Raw genomic sequence first — 19,651 nt, 5'->3', positions numbered from 1 at the left:
GAAATCTTACTCTCACCTAGTCCCACCGACCTGCACCCAGCCCATAACCCTCCATTCCTTTCCCCTCCATATATCTATCCAATTTAACTTTAAAGGACAACATCGAACCTGCCTCAACCACTTCTGCTGGAAGTTCGTTCCACACAGCTACCACTCTCCGAGTAAAGAAGTTCCCCCTCACGTTACCCCTAAACTTTTGCCCTTTAACTCGTAACGCATGTCCTCTTGTTTGACTCTCCCCCACTCTCAAAGGAAAAAGCCTATCTATGTCAACTCTATCTATCCCCCTCATAATTTTAAATACCTCTATCAAATCCCCCTCAACCTTCTACGCTCCAAAGAATAAAGACCTAACTTGTTCAACCTTTCTCTGTAACTTAGGAGATGGAACCCAGGCAACATTTTAGTAAATCTCCTCTGTACTCTCTAAATTTTATTGACATCTTTCCTATAATTCAGTGACCAGAACTGTACACAATTCTCCAAATTTAGCCTCACCAATGCCTTATACAATTTCAAGATTACATCCCAACTCCTATACTCAATGCTCTGACTTATAAAGGCCAGCATACCAAAAGCTTTCTTCACCACCCTATCCACATGAGATTCCACTTTCAGGGAACTATGCACCATTATTCCTAGATCCCTCTGTTCTACTGCTTTCCTCAATGCCCTACCATTTACCATGTATGTCTTATTTTGATTAGTCCTACCAAAATGTAGCACCTCACATTTATCAGCATTAAACTCCATCTGCCATCTTTCAGCCCACTCTTCTAAATGGTCTTAATCTGTCTTCAACCTTTGAAAACCTACTTCATTATGCACAACGACACCTATCTTAGTATCACCTGCATACTTACTAATCCAATTTACCACCCCATCATTCAGATCATTAATATATATGACAAACAACATTGGACCCAGTCCAGATCCCTGAGGCACACCACAAGACACTGTCCTCTAATCTGACACACAGTTATCCACCACTACTCTCTGGTGTCTCCCATCCAGCCACTGCTGAATCCATTTTACTACTTCGATATTAATGCCTAACAATTGAACCTTCCTAACTAACCTTCCGTGTGGAGAATACAACCCTCCTTATCAGTAATATCACCCAAACAAGCTGCTGGAGAGAGAACTTTCTCGGCAGTTAACATAGCAATGAAGCCATTTTATTCTAACATAACAGTAACATAAAAAAAGAAACCCCTTACATAAATAATACTGTCTGTTTATTTCTTCCACCAATGTGCATGACCATACAATTTCCAACATTGTATTTCATTTGCCACTTCTTTGCCCATTCCCTAAACTTTCCAAGTCTCTCTGCAGGCTCTCTGTTTCCTCAACACTACCCACTCCTTCACCTATCTCTGTATCATCGACAAATTTAGCCACAAATCCATTAAAACCTAGTCCAAATCATTGACATACATTGTAAAAAAACAGCAGTCTCAACACTGACCCCTGTGGAGCTCCACTGGTAACCGGCAGCCAGCCAGAATAGGATCCCTTTATTCCCACTCTCTGTTTTCTGCCGACCAGACAATACTCCACCCACACTACTAACTTCCTTGTAATTCCATGGGCTCTTACCTTGCTATGTGCGTCATGTGCGGCACCTTGTCAAAGGCCTTCTGATAATCCAAGTACACCGCGTCTACTGCATCTCCTTTGTCCGCCCTTCTTGTAATTTCCTCAGAGTTTTGGTAGGTTTGTCAGGCAGGATTTTCCTTACAAGAAACCATGCTGGCTTTGGCCTATCTTGTCATGTGTCTCCAGGTACTCCGTAATCTCATCCCTAACAATCGATTTTAACAATTTCCCAAACACTGATGTAGTTTCCTTTCTGCTGCCTCCCACTCTTCTTAAATAGCGGAGTAACATTTACAATTTTCCAGACATCCAGTACAATGCCAGAATCTATCAATTCTTAAAAGATCATCATTAATCCCTCCGCAATCTCTCCAGCTACTTCCTTCAGAACCCGAGGGTGCATTCCATCAGGTCCAGGAGATTTATCCACCCTCAGACAATAAAGCTTTTTGAGCACCTTCTCAGTCGTAATTTTCACTGCACAAATTTCACTTCCCTGACACTCTTGAATGTCCGGTATACTGCAGACGTCTTCCGCTGTGAAGACTGATGCAAAATGCATTCAGTTACTTTGTCATCTCTGCATCTCTCATTACAATATCTCCAGCATTATTTTGTATTGGTCATGTATCTGCCCTCGACTCTCTTTTACCCTTTATATACTTAAAAAGGCCGGCTGGTGGCGCAGTGGCATCTGCGCTGGACTGCAGGGCGGGAGGTCCGGGGTTCAAATCCAACCGGCTCCCCTGCACGCTTTTCATCTGTGCTGGGTTAAGAACTGGTGATCTCTTTGAAAAAAAACTCACCCGGCAGAAGGCAATGGCAAACCACTGCTGTAACTTGCCTCGTATGCGATTTCCCACTACGTCAAGAGCGGCGTGGGAGGAAGTCGTCAGCTAACTGGAGAAATTCTGGATATGACGTACCTTTCCTTTTCCTTATACTTAATAAAGCTTTTTAAGTTTTTCGTATTAGGCTTTGGTACTTGGTATTAGTCTTCAGCTTCGTCTCATAATTCATGTTGTGTGGTGTATGTTAATAAGGACATGTTTAGTTTATATTGTGTGGTCTATGTTAATTACATAGGACATGTTGAGTTTACAAAGGAGCTAATATGAATTTATCCACCTTAATTTGTTTTTCAGTTAGGTCTTTGAAAAAAAAATTAAGGTGGATAAATCCCCAAGGTCTTATGTGCTCTCTCCCACAGTTATCTAAAGAGGAAAAACAGGAGAGAGCTGACAGAAATCTTTGTATCCTTGTAAGCTACATGTGAGGTTCAGAGAACTGGAGCATAATTTTAAGTTGACTGGAGGAATGTCAGGGGGGTAAATATTTTTACAAAGAGAGTGGTAAAGGCAGATACAGAAAGGGAATTTAAGGAACTGGGCACATGGATGATAGAAAAATGGAGGGAAAGGTCAGATTGACCTTAGAGTAGATTAAAAGGTTTGCACAATAATGTGCCATAATATTCTATGTTCTGTAGTATGTTCAAATATTCTTTTGATTAAGAAGGGCAAAATAGATTATCCAGTAAATTATAGGCCAATGTGACTGATGGGATTGATCCTCTAGAAGCTGGCATGGACCTATTGGCCAAATAGCCTTGTGCTATTGCAAGCAAGTAAGAAAATACTCACGGTCAAAGATTTTCATAACTTCCTGTCTGATTAACCTCTTGATCTCATCAAAGTTAACAGCTTCTCCCTGTTGGAAGGAAAGTGACAATTGTGTTACTTTCAGCATATGGCTCTTGATTGATGATGTACCTGGCTAAGAGTCTCATGTTGTAGATGCCAAGTGCTGCCTAACAGGATTGTTACATTGGTTAGAAAACCTGTGCGTACGTTTCTGCCTCACATTACACAAGTATTTTACAAAACACATACTCTAACACCAGTGAGCTGAGCTTTGTCTTGAACATGGAAGTGGCCTGGCTGGTTCTTTGATCAGATAGAGATATAAACTATAGGTAAACTTTGTGTTCGTTGCTTTAAGCTGTGTTGTGTTATCTGTGATTTGGTGAGTCACTCAGTCTTCAGATATATAAAGACAGCAGTATCAGGTTATTGTAATGGGAGGCCTCGTGCTCTCTTGCAGAGAACAATGTTCCCACAGATGGGAAAGGTGACACAGTACTGGCTGCTATAATGGATATGGCTTATTTGGATTATGTTGAGGCTTTTGGCAAAGTTTCTTCCAGGATAGAACTGAGATGAGCAGACATAGCGTGGTGTCTGCGAGTTGTGGCAGCCTTAAACCTGCCAGCTTTTGGAAATTCAAGTCCTAGCGTTGAGTCATGTTGTACACAATGTCAGAGCAGACACAGGCAGCTGTTTGTATGGTTCTCCCTGTGACACTTACAACCAAAAAGGCCACTCCTGTTGGTTGCTGGTCTGAAGATCCAGCAGTCCTCTGTGGTAACTACAGCAAGGTAACCATGGCTCCGTGGTAACCATAGCAAGGTGACCATGGCTGTATGGTAACCACTGAAAGGTAAACAGGGTATCTTAGGATGAGGACCTCTCAGGCAGCAGCACCTTTGATCAGGACTGCTCCCTGAGGAATGGAGAGTTTCCAGTGATGCTGAGAACAACTGCATGGGGTGATAGTGGGACACTGGTCCGGTGACACACGGTCATGTCCTGAAAATAGCTTATGTCCTATGAAAGAGCACTTACAGTTTCTACATTGATCACTGATGAGATGAGCACTCCTTACCGCAGATCCAGGTGTTCCTGGAATTCCAGCAGCACCGGCAGGTCCTGGCGGTCCAGGTAACCCTCGTTCTCCACGAGCACCGGGGGTTCCAGGAGGTCCAGGTAGTCCCATTCCACCACTCTTGCCTGATCCAAAGGACATGCCAGGCATTCCTCTCTCACCCCGGGATCCCTTCGCTCCTGGTCTTCCTGGTTCACCCTTTGGAAAGAAAGCAAAGAGAAGGGATCCCTAGTGAATTTCCCATAACTAGTGTGAGCAGTGTGTGGTAGCTACTGCTATCTGTGAACATTCATTGAACACAAAACATAACAGTACAATGGCCCCCAAAGTCGTGTTGACCTCTTAACTTAATCTAATCCTTCACTCCTACATAGACCTCTATTTTCATTCATCCATGTGCCTATCTTAGAATCTCTGATATATCCTTAATGTATCTGCCTCAGCCACCATGTACCCACCACTCTCTGTGTCTAAGCGACACCACAACAGCTTGGTACAGTATCAGAGGACCCAGCACTTCCACTATATGATGAAAGATACTTGTTTGGGTTGATACCAATCATCCTCCAACCATCAGCAGATGGAAAGTAAGATTATTCTTCCAATTTCTTAACGTAACCTGGAAATGGGAGTACCTGGACATCCCATTTTCCATTGAACAAATATTAGACAGGTGATTGTGAAGCTGCCGAGCAAGTTCACTGAACAAACAGGAGACGGAGGGTATCTGAAATTTTGTTTCTGCTCCACCTTTCAATATGATCATGGCTCGAAGTTTTCGGACGGACTCAAGAGTCGGCTGTGGTTGGGTGGCTCCAGGGTGCTGCATTGGCAAGTTTGCGGCACTGGAGGTTCATGGCAGGGAGAGTTTCTCCCTTCTACCATCTGCGTGAGATGATAGGACTTTCGAGAGACTTTGAGACTTTTTTTTTTACCGTGCCCATGGTCTGTTCTTTATTAAATTACTGTATTGCTTTGCACTGTTGTAACTATATGTTATAATTATGTGGTTTTTGTCAGTTTTTTCAGTCTTGGTTTGTCTTGTGTTTCTGTGATATCATACCGGAGGAACATTGTATCATTTCTTAATGCATGCATTACTAAATGACAATAAAAGAGGACTGTGTGACCTCATAATCTAATCTAATATAGGACCCTGGTCAGACCACACTTGGAGTATACTGTGCTCAGTATTGGTCGCCTCACTACAGGAAGGATGTGGAAACTATAGACAGGGTGCAAACAAGATTTACTAGGATGTTGCCTGAATTGGGGAGCATGCCTTATGAGAATAGGTTGAGTGAACTCGGCCTTTTCTCCTTGGAGCGACAGAGGATGAGAGGTGACCTGATAGAGGTGTATAAGATGATGAGAGGCATTGATCATGTGGATAGTCAGAGGCTTTTTCCCAGGGCTGAAATGGTTGCCACAAGAGGACACAGGTTTAAGCTGCTGGGGAGTAGGTACAGAGGAGATGACGGGGTAATTTTTTTACTCAGAGAGTGGTGAGTGTGTGGAATGGGCTGCCGGCAACGGTGGTAGAGGCAGATACGATACGGTCTTTTCAGAGACTTTTGGATAGGTACATGGAGCTTAGAAAAATAGAGGGCTATAAGCAAGCCTAGTAATTTCTAAGGTAGGGACATGTTCAGCACAACTTTGTGGGCCGAAGGGCGTGTATTGTGCTGCAGGTTTTTTATGTTTCTATGTTTCTAAATCAAATCACCAGGGATTGCACTGGGGGCAGCCACAAGCGTTATCGTGTTTCCATTGCCAACAGCTTTTTAACTCTAACCACATGTTGGAATGTGAGAGGAAATCGGAGCACCTGGAGGGAACCCAAATGGGCATGGGCGCAATGTACAGACTCCTTGGTGACAACAACATTAATTGAACCTCAATCTTCCAATCGGTGGTGCCAAAGGGAGGGAGGAGAAGATGGCGGCGCAACGCACTGCACGCGGCCATTCCGAATGATATCATATGTGTAACTAGGGGGCCGTGCACAATCCTGATTTGATGGAGACAGCCGTGAGAAGCACGGAGGAACACCTGGAGAAACTTCTGAAATGCCCGCTTTGCTGCCGCTGCTACTGTGCGATTGAGGATCTCCGGAGGGGAAGGCCCCAAATCCTCGGCTTTGCTTATTGCCTGTTGCCAGGGCCTGGGTCAAAGCGCTCGGCGTCGATGGTGCTCGGTGTCAGAGAGCTGGTCGGAGGCTCGGAGTTTTCAGATGGACTCAGAGTTGGACTGTGGTTGGATGCTTCCAGGATGCTGCATCGGCAAGTTTGCGGCGCTGGAGGTTCACCGTCTGTGTGAGATGATGGGACTTTCCAGAGACTTTGAGACTTTTACCATGCCCATGGTCTGTTCTTATCAAATTACGGTATTGCTTTGCACTGTTGTAACTATATGTTATAATTATGTGGTTTTTGTCAGTTTTTCAGTCGGTTTGTCATGTGTTTCTGTGATATCATTCTGGAAAAACATTGTATCATTTCTTAATGCATGCATTACTAAATGACAATAAAAGAGGACTGCGTGTCCTCATAACCTAATCTAAGGCATTACGCTAACTGCCACGCTACAAGTCCAAAAAGCCATCACAAAGATTTCCTCCTTCACAGTATTATTGTTAACCTTGTTTGTGGATTAATTAGACCTGTACCTATTAATTAAGTAATTCACTCATTTTGTTTCTGGCAGTTCATGAACACCAGGAGATATTATCCACTTCAGGTGTCCTCTGAATTGAGTGACAAGTGAAGTTGCCTTGGAGCTGTCCACATTGGATGCACTGGGCAAGACTGTGACAGCAGGGCAGCCATCTTTCCCCTGGAGGAATTTAATGGAACCGGTCTGGTTTTATCTCAGTCCAGCCCATTTCATGGTCAACGTTAACACCAGTTTTCCATTCCAGCTTTTCACTAATGACATGGAATCACATTTCCAATTGTTTAACGAGATTGCAACGTGCATCTCCTCTTCACGGCAGGTCTCTGGATTATGGCCCTGGAATATGACCACTCTGTCTGCAGGCCAACCTGTGAGGGAGAGGTGGAGAACATGGTTCCTTCATGTCTCCCACAACATTTGATTGTTTCTTAACACTTTCAGAACATTCTGAAATTTTGACAAACTTCTATAGATATGTGGCTGCATCACAGCCTGATGTGAAACCACCAATGCCCTTGAACGGATAAAGTAGTGGATACAGGCCAGTCCATCACGGGTAAAGCCCCCCCACCACTATTGAGCACATCTACATGGAGTGCTGTCGCAGCAAATGAGCATTCATCATCAGGTACCCCCACCACTCAGGACATGCTCCATCAGGAAGAAGGTACAGGAGCCTCAAGGCCCACACCACCACATTTAGGAAGAGTTATTACTCCTTAACCATCAGGCTCTTGAACCAAAGGGAATAACTTCATTCAGCTTTATTTTACTTTTTTTTTATTGAGATACAGTGCAAAATAGGCCCTTCAGCCCATCGAACTGTTCTGCCTCACTTGCCCCATCTCTGAACTGTTCCCACAGAACTGACTCACTTTGAAGGATTCTTCATCTCATGTACTTGATATTTATTGCTTATTTCTTTATTATTATTATTTTTCTCTTTGGTATTTGCACAGGTTGTGTGTCTGTCCTGATGGAAGCTGTCTTTCAATGATTCTGCTGTGTTTCTTGGATTTACTGCATCTGCCTGCAAGAAAATGAATCTCAGGGTTGTATATGGTGACATATACATATGTACTTTGAAATTTTGATCTTAAACAAGTTCCTTGTTTACTCCAACAGATCCAGCCTGGGCACTGCTGGAGCCCCACTTGAAGCGCCACATCATCGCACTGCTGAGGTCCTGCAATTGCCTCTCAGCACGGCCATTGTGTCTCAGACGAGACAGCTGAGCAGGACTGGTTTTGGGCAGCAGCAAGTGGTGGCCTGTGAACTGGTGCATGGAAGCCCTACACTGAGGTGTTGTTGCTGACTGTTGAAAGCAAGGTCTGGGTTACTACACCGTGTGGGTGGACAACGCTCACGCAGTGAACTGCACAAACGTCAGGGCAGGGACGACATTACCCAGCCAGTGAAATGAATGCCTTCCTCAAATGAGTTAGTAACATCTGCTGGGTGTGTAACACCTTTACACATGTCATTGGTTCAGAGCAGAGTCGAGTTAACTCATTTCATTAACCTCCCCTCAAACACCCCAAACATCCTGTCATGCATGTCTTACCTTTGCCCCTGGAGGCCCCACACTTCCAGGAACACCAGCTGATCCCTAAGGGAGAAGAACAGTGAATATCAGAGTTTGGAAATAAAGCACAAGATGTGTTGGATAAAGTCCATGAAGTGGAAAGGCCACTACTGCCAGTTAGTTCTGTGCTATGAGTGAGTCCAAGGAACTGAAAGTTTGGCCTACCACATGGAATTTCAACAACGCCACTGGAGCAGAGCTGGCTGAACAAGAGGAGGATTATAAACCCTTGTCAAATCAAGGAAGGGGCAAATCAGGGTTGTAAAACAATTGTGAGGCAGAGTGTACACTGAGAGACTCGAGGGATTTCACTGAAGAGGAGAGAATTGCTGGTATCACAGTGAAGGAAGGGTACTTGTGGGAAAGGAGGCTGTCACTCCTGAAAAGCGGAAGGACAACAGGTATTTGAGGGCTACCTTCTAGTGACCACAGGCATTAACAATAAGAATTGGATCATTAAAAGTAGAGTAATGGGTCTTCTTGGTGGCAAATGATTGAAAACCTACAAATTTTAAATCTCTGGTCAAAACATGGAGAGAGAAAGGCGAACACGAGGAAATCTGCAGATGCTAGAATTTCAAGCAACACACACAAAAAATGCTGGTGAACGCAGCAGGCCAGGCAGCATCTCTAGGAAGAGGTACAGTTGACGTTTCGGGCCAAGACCCTTCATTAGGACTAACTGAAAGAAGAAATAGTAAGAGATTTGAAAGTGGGAGGGGGAGGGGGAGATCCAAAATGATAGAAGACGGGAGGGGGAGGAATGGAGCTAAAAGCTGGAAGTTGATTGGCAAACGGGATACAAGGCTGGGGAAGGGAGAGGATCATGGGACAGGAGGCCTAGGGAGACAGAAAGGGGGAAGGGGAGCCCACTATAGTGAAAGGAACAGAGGGAGAAAAAAAAAGAGAAAAAAAAGGGTGAAAAAGCCCTTCTATATATTGGCGAGACCCGACGCAGGCCGGGAGACCGTTTCGCTGAACACCTACACTCTGCCCGCCAGAGAAAGCAGGATCTCCCAGTAGCCACACATTTCAATTCCACGTCCCATTCCCATTCTGATATGCCTGTCCACGGCCTCCTCTACTGTCAAGATGAAGCCTCACTCAGGTTGGAGGAACAACACATTATATACTGTCTGGGTAGCCTCCAACCTGATGGCATGAACATTGACTTCTCTAACTTCCGTTAATGCCCCACCTCCCCTTCGTACCGCATCCTTACTTATTTATTATTATTATTTTTCCCCCTTTTTTTCTCTCTCTTTTTTCTCCCTCTGTCCCTTTCACTACAGTGGGCTCCCCTCTCCCTTTCTTTCTTCCTAGGCCCTCTGTCCCATGATCCTCTCCCTTCTCCAGCCTTGTATCCCGTTTGTCAATCAACTTTCCAGCTCTTAGCTCTATCCCTCCCCCTCCTGTCTTCCCCTATCATTTCAGATCTCTCCCTCCCCCTCCCACTTTCAAATCTCTTACTAGCTCTTCTTTCAGTTCGTCCTGACAAACGTTCTCGGCCCGAAATGTTGACTGTACCTCCTTCTGTAGATGCTGCCTGGCTTGCTGCATTCACTAGCATTTTTTGTGTGTGTTGAGAGAGAAAGGGCAGTAGGTACGAGCCATCAACCTGGTGTGGGTGGGAACAGAGCCTCAGAGACAATAGGCTGAATGAGTCTAGTTGCAGAGGCACTGGTAGAAGATAGTTTGGAAGGTAAATGGCAAATTGTCTTTTCTTACAAGAGGGCTGTGAAGTCCAGGGTATTGGCGAGATCACACCTGTAATGAAATGCAGTTTTAGTCCTGTTTTAAGGATTAAGTATTAGAGGCTGTTTGAAGGAAAGACACTGGGCTAATTCTGAGGATCAGAGAGCTGTCCTTTCAAAGGTAGCTGAAGGATTTAGATCTTTAGAAGTGGGGAGATCTCACTGGAACTTACAATAATCTAAAGATGACGAAGGACAGAAATGAATCAATTTCACTAGAGGAAAAGTCTCAAAGGGGCATAGTTACAAGACTTACAAGGGTGTTAAAACTGAGGTGTCAAGGAACAACTTCTCACAGCATGTGGAAAATCTCTGGAATTCTTTACTTTGGAGGGTTGCAGAGTCTGCATCATTCAGGGTATTTAAAGAGCAGGTATGCGAATTGACAATAAACTGGACTGGTCAAAGAACACTGAGGCTGTCTACAAGAAGGGTCAGAGCTGTCTCTACTTCCTGAGGAGACTGTCCTTTAGCATCTGCCGGACGATGCTGAGGATGTTCTATGAGTCTGTGGTGGCCAGTGCTATCATGTTTGCTGTTGTGTGCTGGGGCAGCAGGCTGAGGGTAGCAGACAACAACAGAATCAACAAACTCATTTGTAAGGCCAGTGATGTTGTGGGGATGGAACTGGACTCTCTGACGGTGGTGTCTGAAAAGAGGATGCTGTCTAAGTTGCATGCCATCTTGGTCAATGTCTCCCATCCACTACATAATGTACTGGTTGGGCACAGGAGTACATTCAGCCAGCGACTCATTCCATGGAGATGCAACACAGGGTGTCATAGGAAGTCATTCATGCCTGTGGCCATCAAACTTTACAACTCCTCCCTTGGAGGGTCAGACACCCTGAGCCAATAGGCTGGTCCTGGACTTATTTCATAATTTACTGGCATAATTTACATATTACTATTTAACTATTTATGGTTCTATTACTATTTATTTATGGTGCAACTGTAACAAAAACCAATTTCCTCCAGGATCAATAAAGTATGACTATGACTATGTAATAAATGCATCTTAAAAGATTTGGGTCTTTGGGCCACTGGGGATAGGAAAGAGATGAGGCCTGGGAGTGATAAATCAGTAGCACTGAATGTGAGGCATAGCTGAGGGGCTGAGTGTCCTAGTCCAATCTCATTTTTTTTTCTATTCTCGTGTTCACTCGTGATGAATGAAATAAACCACATGCAGCAGTTTCCCCGTGAGGTGTCAAATGCAGAAAGCAGCCCAAATGCACAAAGTATCTGATCATGGAATTGAGGATTGAGGATTGGAGGGTGGCTAATGTAACCCCACTTTTTAAAAAAGGAGGGAGAGAGAAACCAGGGAATTATAGACCGGTTAGCCTAACGTTGGTGGTGGGGAAACTGCTGGAGTCAGTTATCAAAGATGTGATAACAGCACATTTGGAAAGCGGTGAAATCATCGGACAAAGTCAGCATGGATTTGTGAAAGGAAAATCATGTCTGACGAATCTCATAGAATTTTTTGAGGATGTAACTAGTAGAGTGGATAGGGGAGAACCAGTGGATGTGGTATATTTGGATTTTCAAAAGGCTTTTGACAAGGTTCCACACAGGAGATTAGTGTGCAAACTTAAAGCACGCGGTATTGGGGGTAAGGTATTGATGTGGATAGAGAATTAGTTAGCAGACAGGAAGCAAAGAGTGGGAATAAACAGGACCTTTTCAGAAAGGCAGGCAGTGACTAGTGGGGTACCACAAGGCTCAGTGCTGGGACCCCAGTTGTTTACAATATATATTAATGACTTGGATGAGGGAATTAAATGCAGCATCTCCAAGTTTGCAGATGACACGAAGCTGGGCGGCAGTGTTAGCTGTGAGGAGGATGCTAAGAGGATGCAGGGTGACTTGGATAGGTTAGGTGAGTGGGCAAATTCATGGCAGATGCAATTTAATATGGATAAATGTGAAGTTATCCACTTTGGTGGCAAAAGTAGGAAAACAGATTATTATCTGAATGGTGGCCGATTAGGAAAAGGGGAGGTGCAACGAGACCTGGGTGTCATTATACACCAGTCATTGAAAGTGGGCATGCAGGTACAGCAGGCGGTGAAAAAGGCGAATGGTATGCTGGCATTTATAGCGAGAGGATTCGAGTACAGGAGCAGGGAGGTACTACTGCAGTTGTACAAGGCCTTGGTGAGACCACACCTGGAGTATTGTATGCAGTTTTGGTCCCCTAATCTGAGGAAAGACATCCTTGCCATAGAGGGAGTACAAAGAAGGTTCACCAGATTGATTCCTGGGATGGCAGGACTTTCATATGAAGAAAGACTGGATGAACTAGGCTTGTACTCGTTGGAATTTAGAAGAATGAGGGGGGATCTGATTGAAACGTATAAAATTCTAAAGGGATTGGACAGGCTAGATGCAGGGGGATTGTTCCCGATGTTGGGGAAGTCCAGAACGAGGGGTCACAGTTTGAGGATAAAGCCTTTTAGGACTGAGATTAGCAAAAACTTCTTCACACAGAGAGTGGTGAATCTGTGGAATTCTCTGCCACAGGAAACAGTTGAGGCCAGTTCATTGGCTATATTTAAGAGGGAGTTAGATATGGCCCTTGTGGCTACAGGGATCAGGGGGTATGGAGGGAAGGCTGGGGCAGGGTTCTGAGTTGGATGATCAGCCATGATCATAATAAGTGGCGGTGCAGGCTCGAAGGGCCGAATGGCCTACTCCTGCACCTATTTTCTATGTTTCTATGGAACTCCTGGGTAGCTGTGGAGACCTCAGGAATGAGACGAGTGAGATGGTTGTGTCAAAGAGCCTGGACAGGGTGCAATCATACAGGATCTCTGGACATTTCCTTTTCTGTATCATCAATTTGAGGATCTACATGTGTGATTGCTAGAAAACTGGCTGTATAACAAAACCATAAAAGCTTTGCCTTGGATTCCAAGAGAAATGCAGCAACAGTCCTGCTGGGATGTTGTATTTGAGGGCAATCCTCCTACACTTCCTGATGTGGGCTCCTTACTGGAATGGGTTACGTCGGGTACGTTGGAGAGACTCAAGCAGGGGAAATGCTTCACACCACAGCTTTGCAGGTATCGGTTTTGCTGGAACTTCTCACTGCTTCATATCCTGGAGAGCTTAGACCCTCCAGCTTTCTGTTATTCTCCGGTAATGCCACTCTTGCCTGACGCTGGAATATTTTTGACAACATACCTCTTTTCCTATTGGACCATCACCACCAGGCTCTCCCTGAAAGAACGGAAGAAGACACAGACAGCAGTCAGTAAGTGCCCCAGAGTGTTCTGTTGCACACTTTACAGGAGAGTTTCATTGACTAACCGTATGACTTTTCCCTCTCATTTCTGATGACCATGAGTTATTCCATTGAAATGAAAGAACCACACTGGGCCCTGACTGCATCCACTCTCAGGCATGGCACTCAGCCTCTTGTGCAGCAGGCAGCCTGTGCAGTGAGCCGTATAAATGAGCTGGTACCAACCTCCAGGTCACCTCCTTGCTGCGACCTGCCCTGTCCGCAACGTGGACAAGGCCACCAGTGGTGTCCGGTGCACAGGAACCAGTGCAATCGCCAGTCCAGGCTGATTGCTGGGAATGAGGCACAAAGGCATGGGGTCTTTGTCTAGTGTGAACTAGTTAAGCCTCTTTTATCTCCGCATTACTGCATCTTTGCCAACATAAACACTATGCAGCTGTAATCCTACATTCCAAAGGTAAGTAAATCAGGAGGAGGTCCAGACCTGACCAGAATGTGACACCAGGGTCATACCAGATGAGGCAAGATCTCCATACAAAAGCTCACCCGTCACCCTGTGATAATGCCGTCCACCTGATCTCCATGCTGTCCCGATATGGATATGGAGTGCTGATAAGTGGCAGCGGGGGGGGGGGAGGGGGGGGCGGGGGCATGTGGGGCAACAGTGGAGAATACTCACCATTAACCCTGGTGGTCCAGGGGGACCAGGGGATCCTGCCATGCCAGGAAGACCTCTTTCTCCCATCGGCCCTTGATCACCCTTTGTTCCCTATAAAACAGCAAATTTGGATGCATAAACAGTCAGAGGAGGAAAGGTGTGAGCAAAGGCATGGAATGTGAAAGTTCATGAGGGCAGGTCTGGGAGAAATGAGGGTGGAAACAGAGGGTATAGGACAGAGAGGGAGAGAGATGTGTTAATGACTGGGGAGCATGGGTCACTTGTTAACTCACCACTCCCGGTGGTCCTGCTGGGCCTGGGCTTCCTGGAATTCCAGCTGTGCCCTGAGAAGAAGGAAGAAAGTTGGCATCAGCTCATTTACTGGCTTGGAGCCTGCTCTAAAGGATGCAGGATCCTGTCTGTTCATTGACTCTTGGCTGCTCCCATGGATAGAGGCTGAAAGCCTGCTTTGAGTGGTATGTTTCACCTGAGTGTAGCAGTGGCGGCTTCACTAGGTTTCACAATTGCCCAAGGATAGGGAGGTAGAAGTTCAACAGACCTCTGGGCATGGTAAATGTGGGCAATGATCTGGTCAGCATGGTGGGGGAGTGTCTGGCCTTGTAGATTGGAGGGGTTGCACTAGTGGGTAATAATCTTTCGTGCTCTTACACCAAAAAGACTGTCTTAGTTTGGGGCGGTCCTGGATCTTCCTAGGAATCCATTCAAACTGTAGTGCACAACGTGCTCTCTGAAACAAATGAACATTTATTCAAAGGGGACTGGATAACTCTCAGGACAGGAAAATGATGCTGGCAATGGGGAAAGAGTGGGAATAACTGGGAAAAGTCTTTGAGAGATCCAGCATCTTGGAGGGTTGAATGAGCCCTTCAGTGCTCAATAATTCAGGTTCCAGTTGTTGTGTGAGATGTGCGTGACCAGACTTGGGGTCACTGGGACAGAGGTTGCATCTTCTCAGGACAGAAGACAAGAGGCTGTTTCTTCTTTCTTAGGCCTCTCAGAGCACAGCAGGGAAGGTAAAAGAAGGGGTGGCAGCTTCCCTGTTTTACCAGGCTCCTCATAGGGGTGAGAAGAACCACAAAAGCCATTCCATCAAGGGATCCCTGACAGACACAGCCCACTGAGCAAACACTAGTAATACTCACAATGTGTCCAGGAGGTCCTGGTGGTCCTACAGGCCCTGGTGGACCAGGCTCTCCCTACAAGCAAACACAGATCCACTTGGTTAGATGCTTGCACTTCTGACTGCCATGTTCCCATGTGGCACTGGCAGTTGTGTCTGACCTGCATCTCCAAACAGATTCATAGATCTTCCTGTCCATCGAAAAAACATTGCTGTTTTGTTTAGTTAATGGGTTCACCTTAAACCTGCTGCCAACACAAAAACTGTTTATAAAGCGATTTGGGTCACCCTATTGGAAGAAGGATATGAAAGGTTTGGAGAGGGTGCAGAACAGGATGATTCCTGGATTAGAGGGTATATGCTATAAGGAGCTGCTGGACAAACTTCAGTTGTTTTCTCTGGAGTGGCAGAGGCTGACAGAAGTTTATACAATGATATCAAGCATAGACAGAGTAGAATGCTTATATCTTTCTCCCAGGGTTAAAACATCCAATATTGATGGACATGCTGGGGAGCAAGGACATGGCAGACCAATTGAATAATTACTTTGGTTCTGTCTTCACTAAAGAGGACATAAATAATCTTCCGGAAATAGTAGGGGACAGAGGGTCCAGAGAGATGGAGGAACTGAGGGAAATGCATGTTAGTAGGGAAGTGGTGTTAGGTAAATTGAAGGGATTAAAGGCAGATAAATCCCCAGGGCCAGATGGTCTGCATCCCAGAGTGCTTAAGGAAGTAGCCCAAGAAATAGTGGATGCATTAGTGATAATTTTACAAAACTCTTTAGATTCTGAACCAGTTCCTGAGGATTGGAGGGTGGCTAATGTAACCCCACTTTTTAAAGAAGGAGGGAGAGAGAAACCAGGGAATTATAGACCGGTTAGCCTAACATCGGTGGTGGGGAAACTGCTAGAGTCAGTTATCAAAGATGTGATAACAGCACATTTGGAAAGCAGTGAAATCATCGGACAAAGTCAGCATAGATTTGTGAAAGGAAAATCATGTCTGACAAATCTCATAGAATTTTTTGAGGATGTAACTAGTAGAGTAGATAGGAGAGAACCAGTGGATGTGGTATATTTGGATTTTCAAAAGACTTTTGACAAGTTCCCACACAGCAGATTAGTGTGCAAACTTAAAGCACACATATTGGGGGTAAGGTATTGATGTGGATAGAGAATTGGTTGGCAGACAGGAAGCAAAGAGTGGGAATAAACGGGACCTTTTCAGAATGGAAGGCAGTGACTAGTGGGGTACCACAAGGCTCAGTGCTGGGACCCAAGTTCTTTACAATATATATTAATGATTTGGATGAGGGAATTAAATGCAGCATCTCCAAGTTTGCGGATGACACGAAGCTGTGCGGCAGTGTTAGCTGTGAAGAGGATGCTAAGAGGATGCAGGGTGACTTGGATAGGTTAGGTGAGTGGGCAAATTCATGGCAGATGCAATTTAATGTGGATAAATGTGAAGTTATCCACTTTGGTGGCAAAAACAGGAAAACAGATTATTATCTGAATTGTGGCCGATTAGGAAAAGGGGAGGTGCAACGAGACCTGGGTGTCATTATACACCAGTCATTGAAAGTGGACATGCAGGTACAGCAGGCGGTGAAAAAGGCGAATGGTATGCTGGCATTTATAGCAAGAGGATTCGAGTACAGGAGCAGGGAGGTACTACTGCAGTTGTACAAGGGCTTGGTGAGACCACACCTGGAGTATTGTGTGCAGTTTTGGTCCCTTAATCTGAGGAAAGACATCTTTGCCATAGAGGGAGTACAAAGAAGGTTCACCAGATTGATTCCTGGGATGGCAGGACTTTCATATGATGAAAGACTGGATGAACTAGGCTAATACTCATTGGAATTTAGAAGATTGAGGGGGGATCTGATTGAAACGTATAAAATCTTAAAGGGATTGGACAGGCGAGATGCAGGAAGATTGTTCCCGATGTTGGGGAAGTCCAGAACGAGGGGTCACAGTTTCAGGATAAAGGGGAAGCCTTTTAGGACTGAGATTAGGAGAAACTTCTTCACACAGAGAGTGGTGAATCTGTGGAATTCTCTGCCACAGGAAACAGTTGAGGCCAGTTCATTGGCTATATTTAAGAGGGAGTTAGATATGGCTCTTGTGGCTAAAGGGATCAGGGGGTATGGAGGGAAGGCTGGTACAGGCTTCTGAGTTGGATGATCAGCCATGATCATACTGAACGGCGGTGCAGGCTCGAAGGGCCGAATGGCCTACTCCTGCACCTATTTTCTATGTTTCTATGCTTTTAATGTGAGAGGGGGATTGTCCAAAGGAGATGTATGAAGATGTGAATGCCTCAAATGTGCTGCCAGGAACAATGATGGAGGCACTTATGATAAAGGTACTTAATAGGCTTTTAGATACTTAGATATATTAACATGCAAAGAACGGAGGGCTATGGACATTGTGCAGATCAAAGCTCGAAGATCGATCGGAAGTCCAGAAGGTGGGGCAGAGTTTGTTAAGTGTGTCCAGGACGGATTCCTGTCACAGTATGTGGACAGGCCGACTAGGGGGAATGCCATACTAGATCTAGTACTAGGTAATGAACCAGCTCAGGTCACAGATCTCTCAGTGGGTGAGCATCTGGGGGACAGTGACCACCGCACCCTGGCCTTTAGCATTATCATGGAAAAGGATAGAATCAGAGAGGAGAGGAAAACTTTTAATTGGGGAAGGGCAAATTATGAGGCCATAAGGCTAGAACTTGTGGGTGTGAATTGGGATGATGTTTTTGCAGGGAAATGTACTATGGACATGTGGTCGATGTTTAGAGATCTCCTGCAGGATGTTAGTGATAAATTTGTCACGGTGAGGAAGATAAAGAATAGTAGGGTGAAGGAACCATGGGTGACAAGTGAGGTGGAAAATCTAGTCAGGTGGAAGAAGGCAGCATACATGAGGTTTAGGAAGCAAGGATCAGATGGGTCTATTGAGGAATATAGGGAAGCAAGAAAGGAGCTTAAGAAGGGGCTGAGAAGAGCAAGAAGGGGGCATGAGAAGGCCTTGGCGAGTAGGGTAAAGGAAAACTCCAAGGCATTCTTCAATTATGTGAAGAAAAAAAGGATGACAGGAGTGAAGGTAGGACCGATTAGAGATAAAGGTGGGAAGATGGAAGGTGGAATTCTCTGCCACAGGAAACAGTTGAGGCCAGTTCATTGGCTATATTTAAGAGAGAGTTAGATATGGCCCTTGTGGCTACGAGGATCAGGGGGTATGGAGGGAAGGCTGGTGTAGGGTTCCGAGTTGGATGATCAGCCATGATCATAATAAGTGGCGGTGCAGGCTCGAAGGGCCGAATGGCCTACTCCTGCACCTATTTTCTATGTTTCTATGTTTCTAAGATGTGCCTGGAGGCTGTGGAAGTGAGCAAGGTCCTCAATGAATACTTCTCTTCGGTATTCACCCATGAGAGGGAACTTGATGATAGTGAGGACAATATGAGTGAGGTTGATGTTCTGGAGCATGTTGATATTAAGGGAGAGGTGGTGTTGGAGTTGTTAAAATACATTAGGACGGATAAGTCCCCAGGGCCTGACGGAATATTCCCCAGGCTGCTCCACAAGGCGAAGGAAGAGATTGTTGAGCCTCTGGCTAGGATCTTTATGTCCTCGTTATCCATGGGAATGGTACCAGAGGATTGGAGGGAGACGAATATTGTCCCCTTGTTCAAAAAAGGTAGTAGGGATAGTTCGGGTGATTATAGACCAGTGAGCCTTACGTCTGTGGTGGGAAAGCTGTTGGAAAAGATTCTTAGCGATAGGATCTCTGGGCATTTAGAGAATCATGGTCTGATCAGCGACTGTCAGCATGGCTTTGCGAAGGGCAGATCGTGTCTAACAAACCTGATAGAGTTCTTTGAGGAGGTGACCAGGCATATAGATGAGGGTAGTGCAGTGGATGTGATCTATATGGATTTTGGTAAGGCATTTCACAAGGTTCCACATGGTGGGCTTATTCAGAAAGTCAGAAGGCATGGGAGCCAGGGAAGTTTGGCTGGGTGGATTCAGAATTGGCTTGCCTGCAGAAGGCAGAGGGTCATGGTGGAGGGAGTACATTCAGATTGAAGGATTGTGACTGGTGGTGTCCCACAAGGATCTGTTCTGCGACCTCTACTTTTCGTGATTTTTATTGACGACCTGGATGTGGGGGTAGAAGGGTGGGTTGGCAAGTTTGCGGACGACACAAAGGTTGGTGGTGTTGTAGATAGTGTAGAGGATTGTCAAAGAT

At 45.3% G+C, this 19,651-nt stretch overlaps 1 protein-coding gene across 1 annotated transcript in view; it reads right to left on the bottom strand.

Annotated features, from left to right (window-relative positions):
* Window positions 1-15,476, bottom strand: part of LOC134338152 (collagen alpha-1(XVI) chain-like) — a 37,944-nt gene extending 22,468 nt beyond the window's left edge. Inside the window, exons 1-7 of the mRNA XM_063033741.1 lie at window positions 15,415-15,476; window positions 14,545-14,595; window positions 14,273-14,362; window positions 13,533-13,568; window positions 8,567-8,611; window positions 4,327-4,524; window positions 3,246-3,312 (exon numbers count right to left, since the gene is read on the bottom strand). Of these exons, the coding sequence (XP_062889811.1) occupies window positions 3,246-3,312; window positions 4,327-4,524; window positions 8,567-8,611; window positions 13,533-13,568; window positions 14,273-14,338 (412 nt within the window). The 5' untranslated portion in view covers window positions 14,339-14,362; window positions 14,545-14,595; window positions 15,415-15,476. The remainder of the gene's footprint in view (window positions 1-3,245; window positions 3,313-4,326; window positions 4,525-8,566; window positions 8,612-13,532; window positions 13,569-14,272; window positions 14,363-14,544; window positions 14,596-15,414) is intronic.
* Between the last annotated feature and the right edge of the window lie 4,175 nt (window positions 15,477-19,651).

The sequence above is a fragment of the Mobula hypostoma genome, chromosome 26 (assembly GCF_963921235.1).
Source record: "Mobula hypostoma chromosome 26, sMobHyp1.1, whole genome shotgun sequence".
In the NCBI taxonomy this organism is placed as follows: Eukaryota; Metazoa; Chordata; class Chondrichthyes; order Myliobatiformes; family Myliobatidae; genus Mobula; species Mobula hypostoma.
The sequence above is the reverse complement of the archived record's forward strand: the minus strand, read 5'-3'. Positions and strand labels throughout refer to the sequence as shown.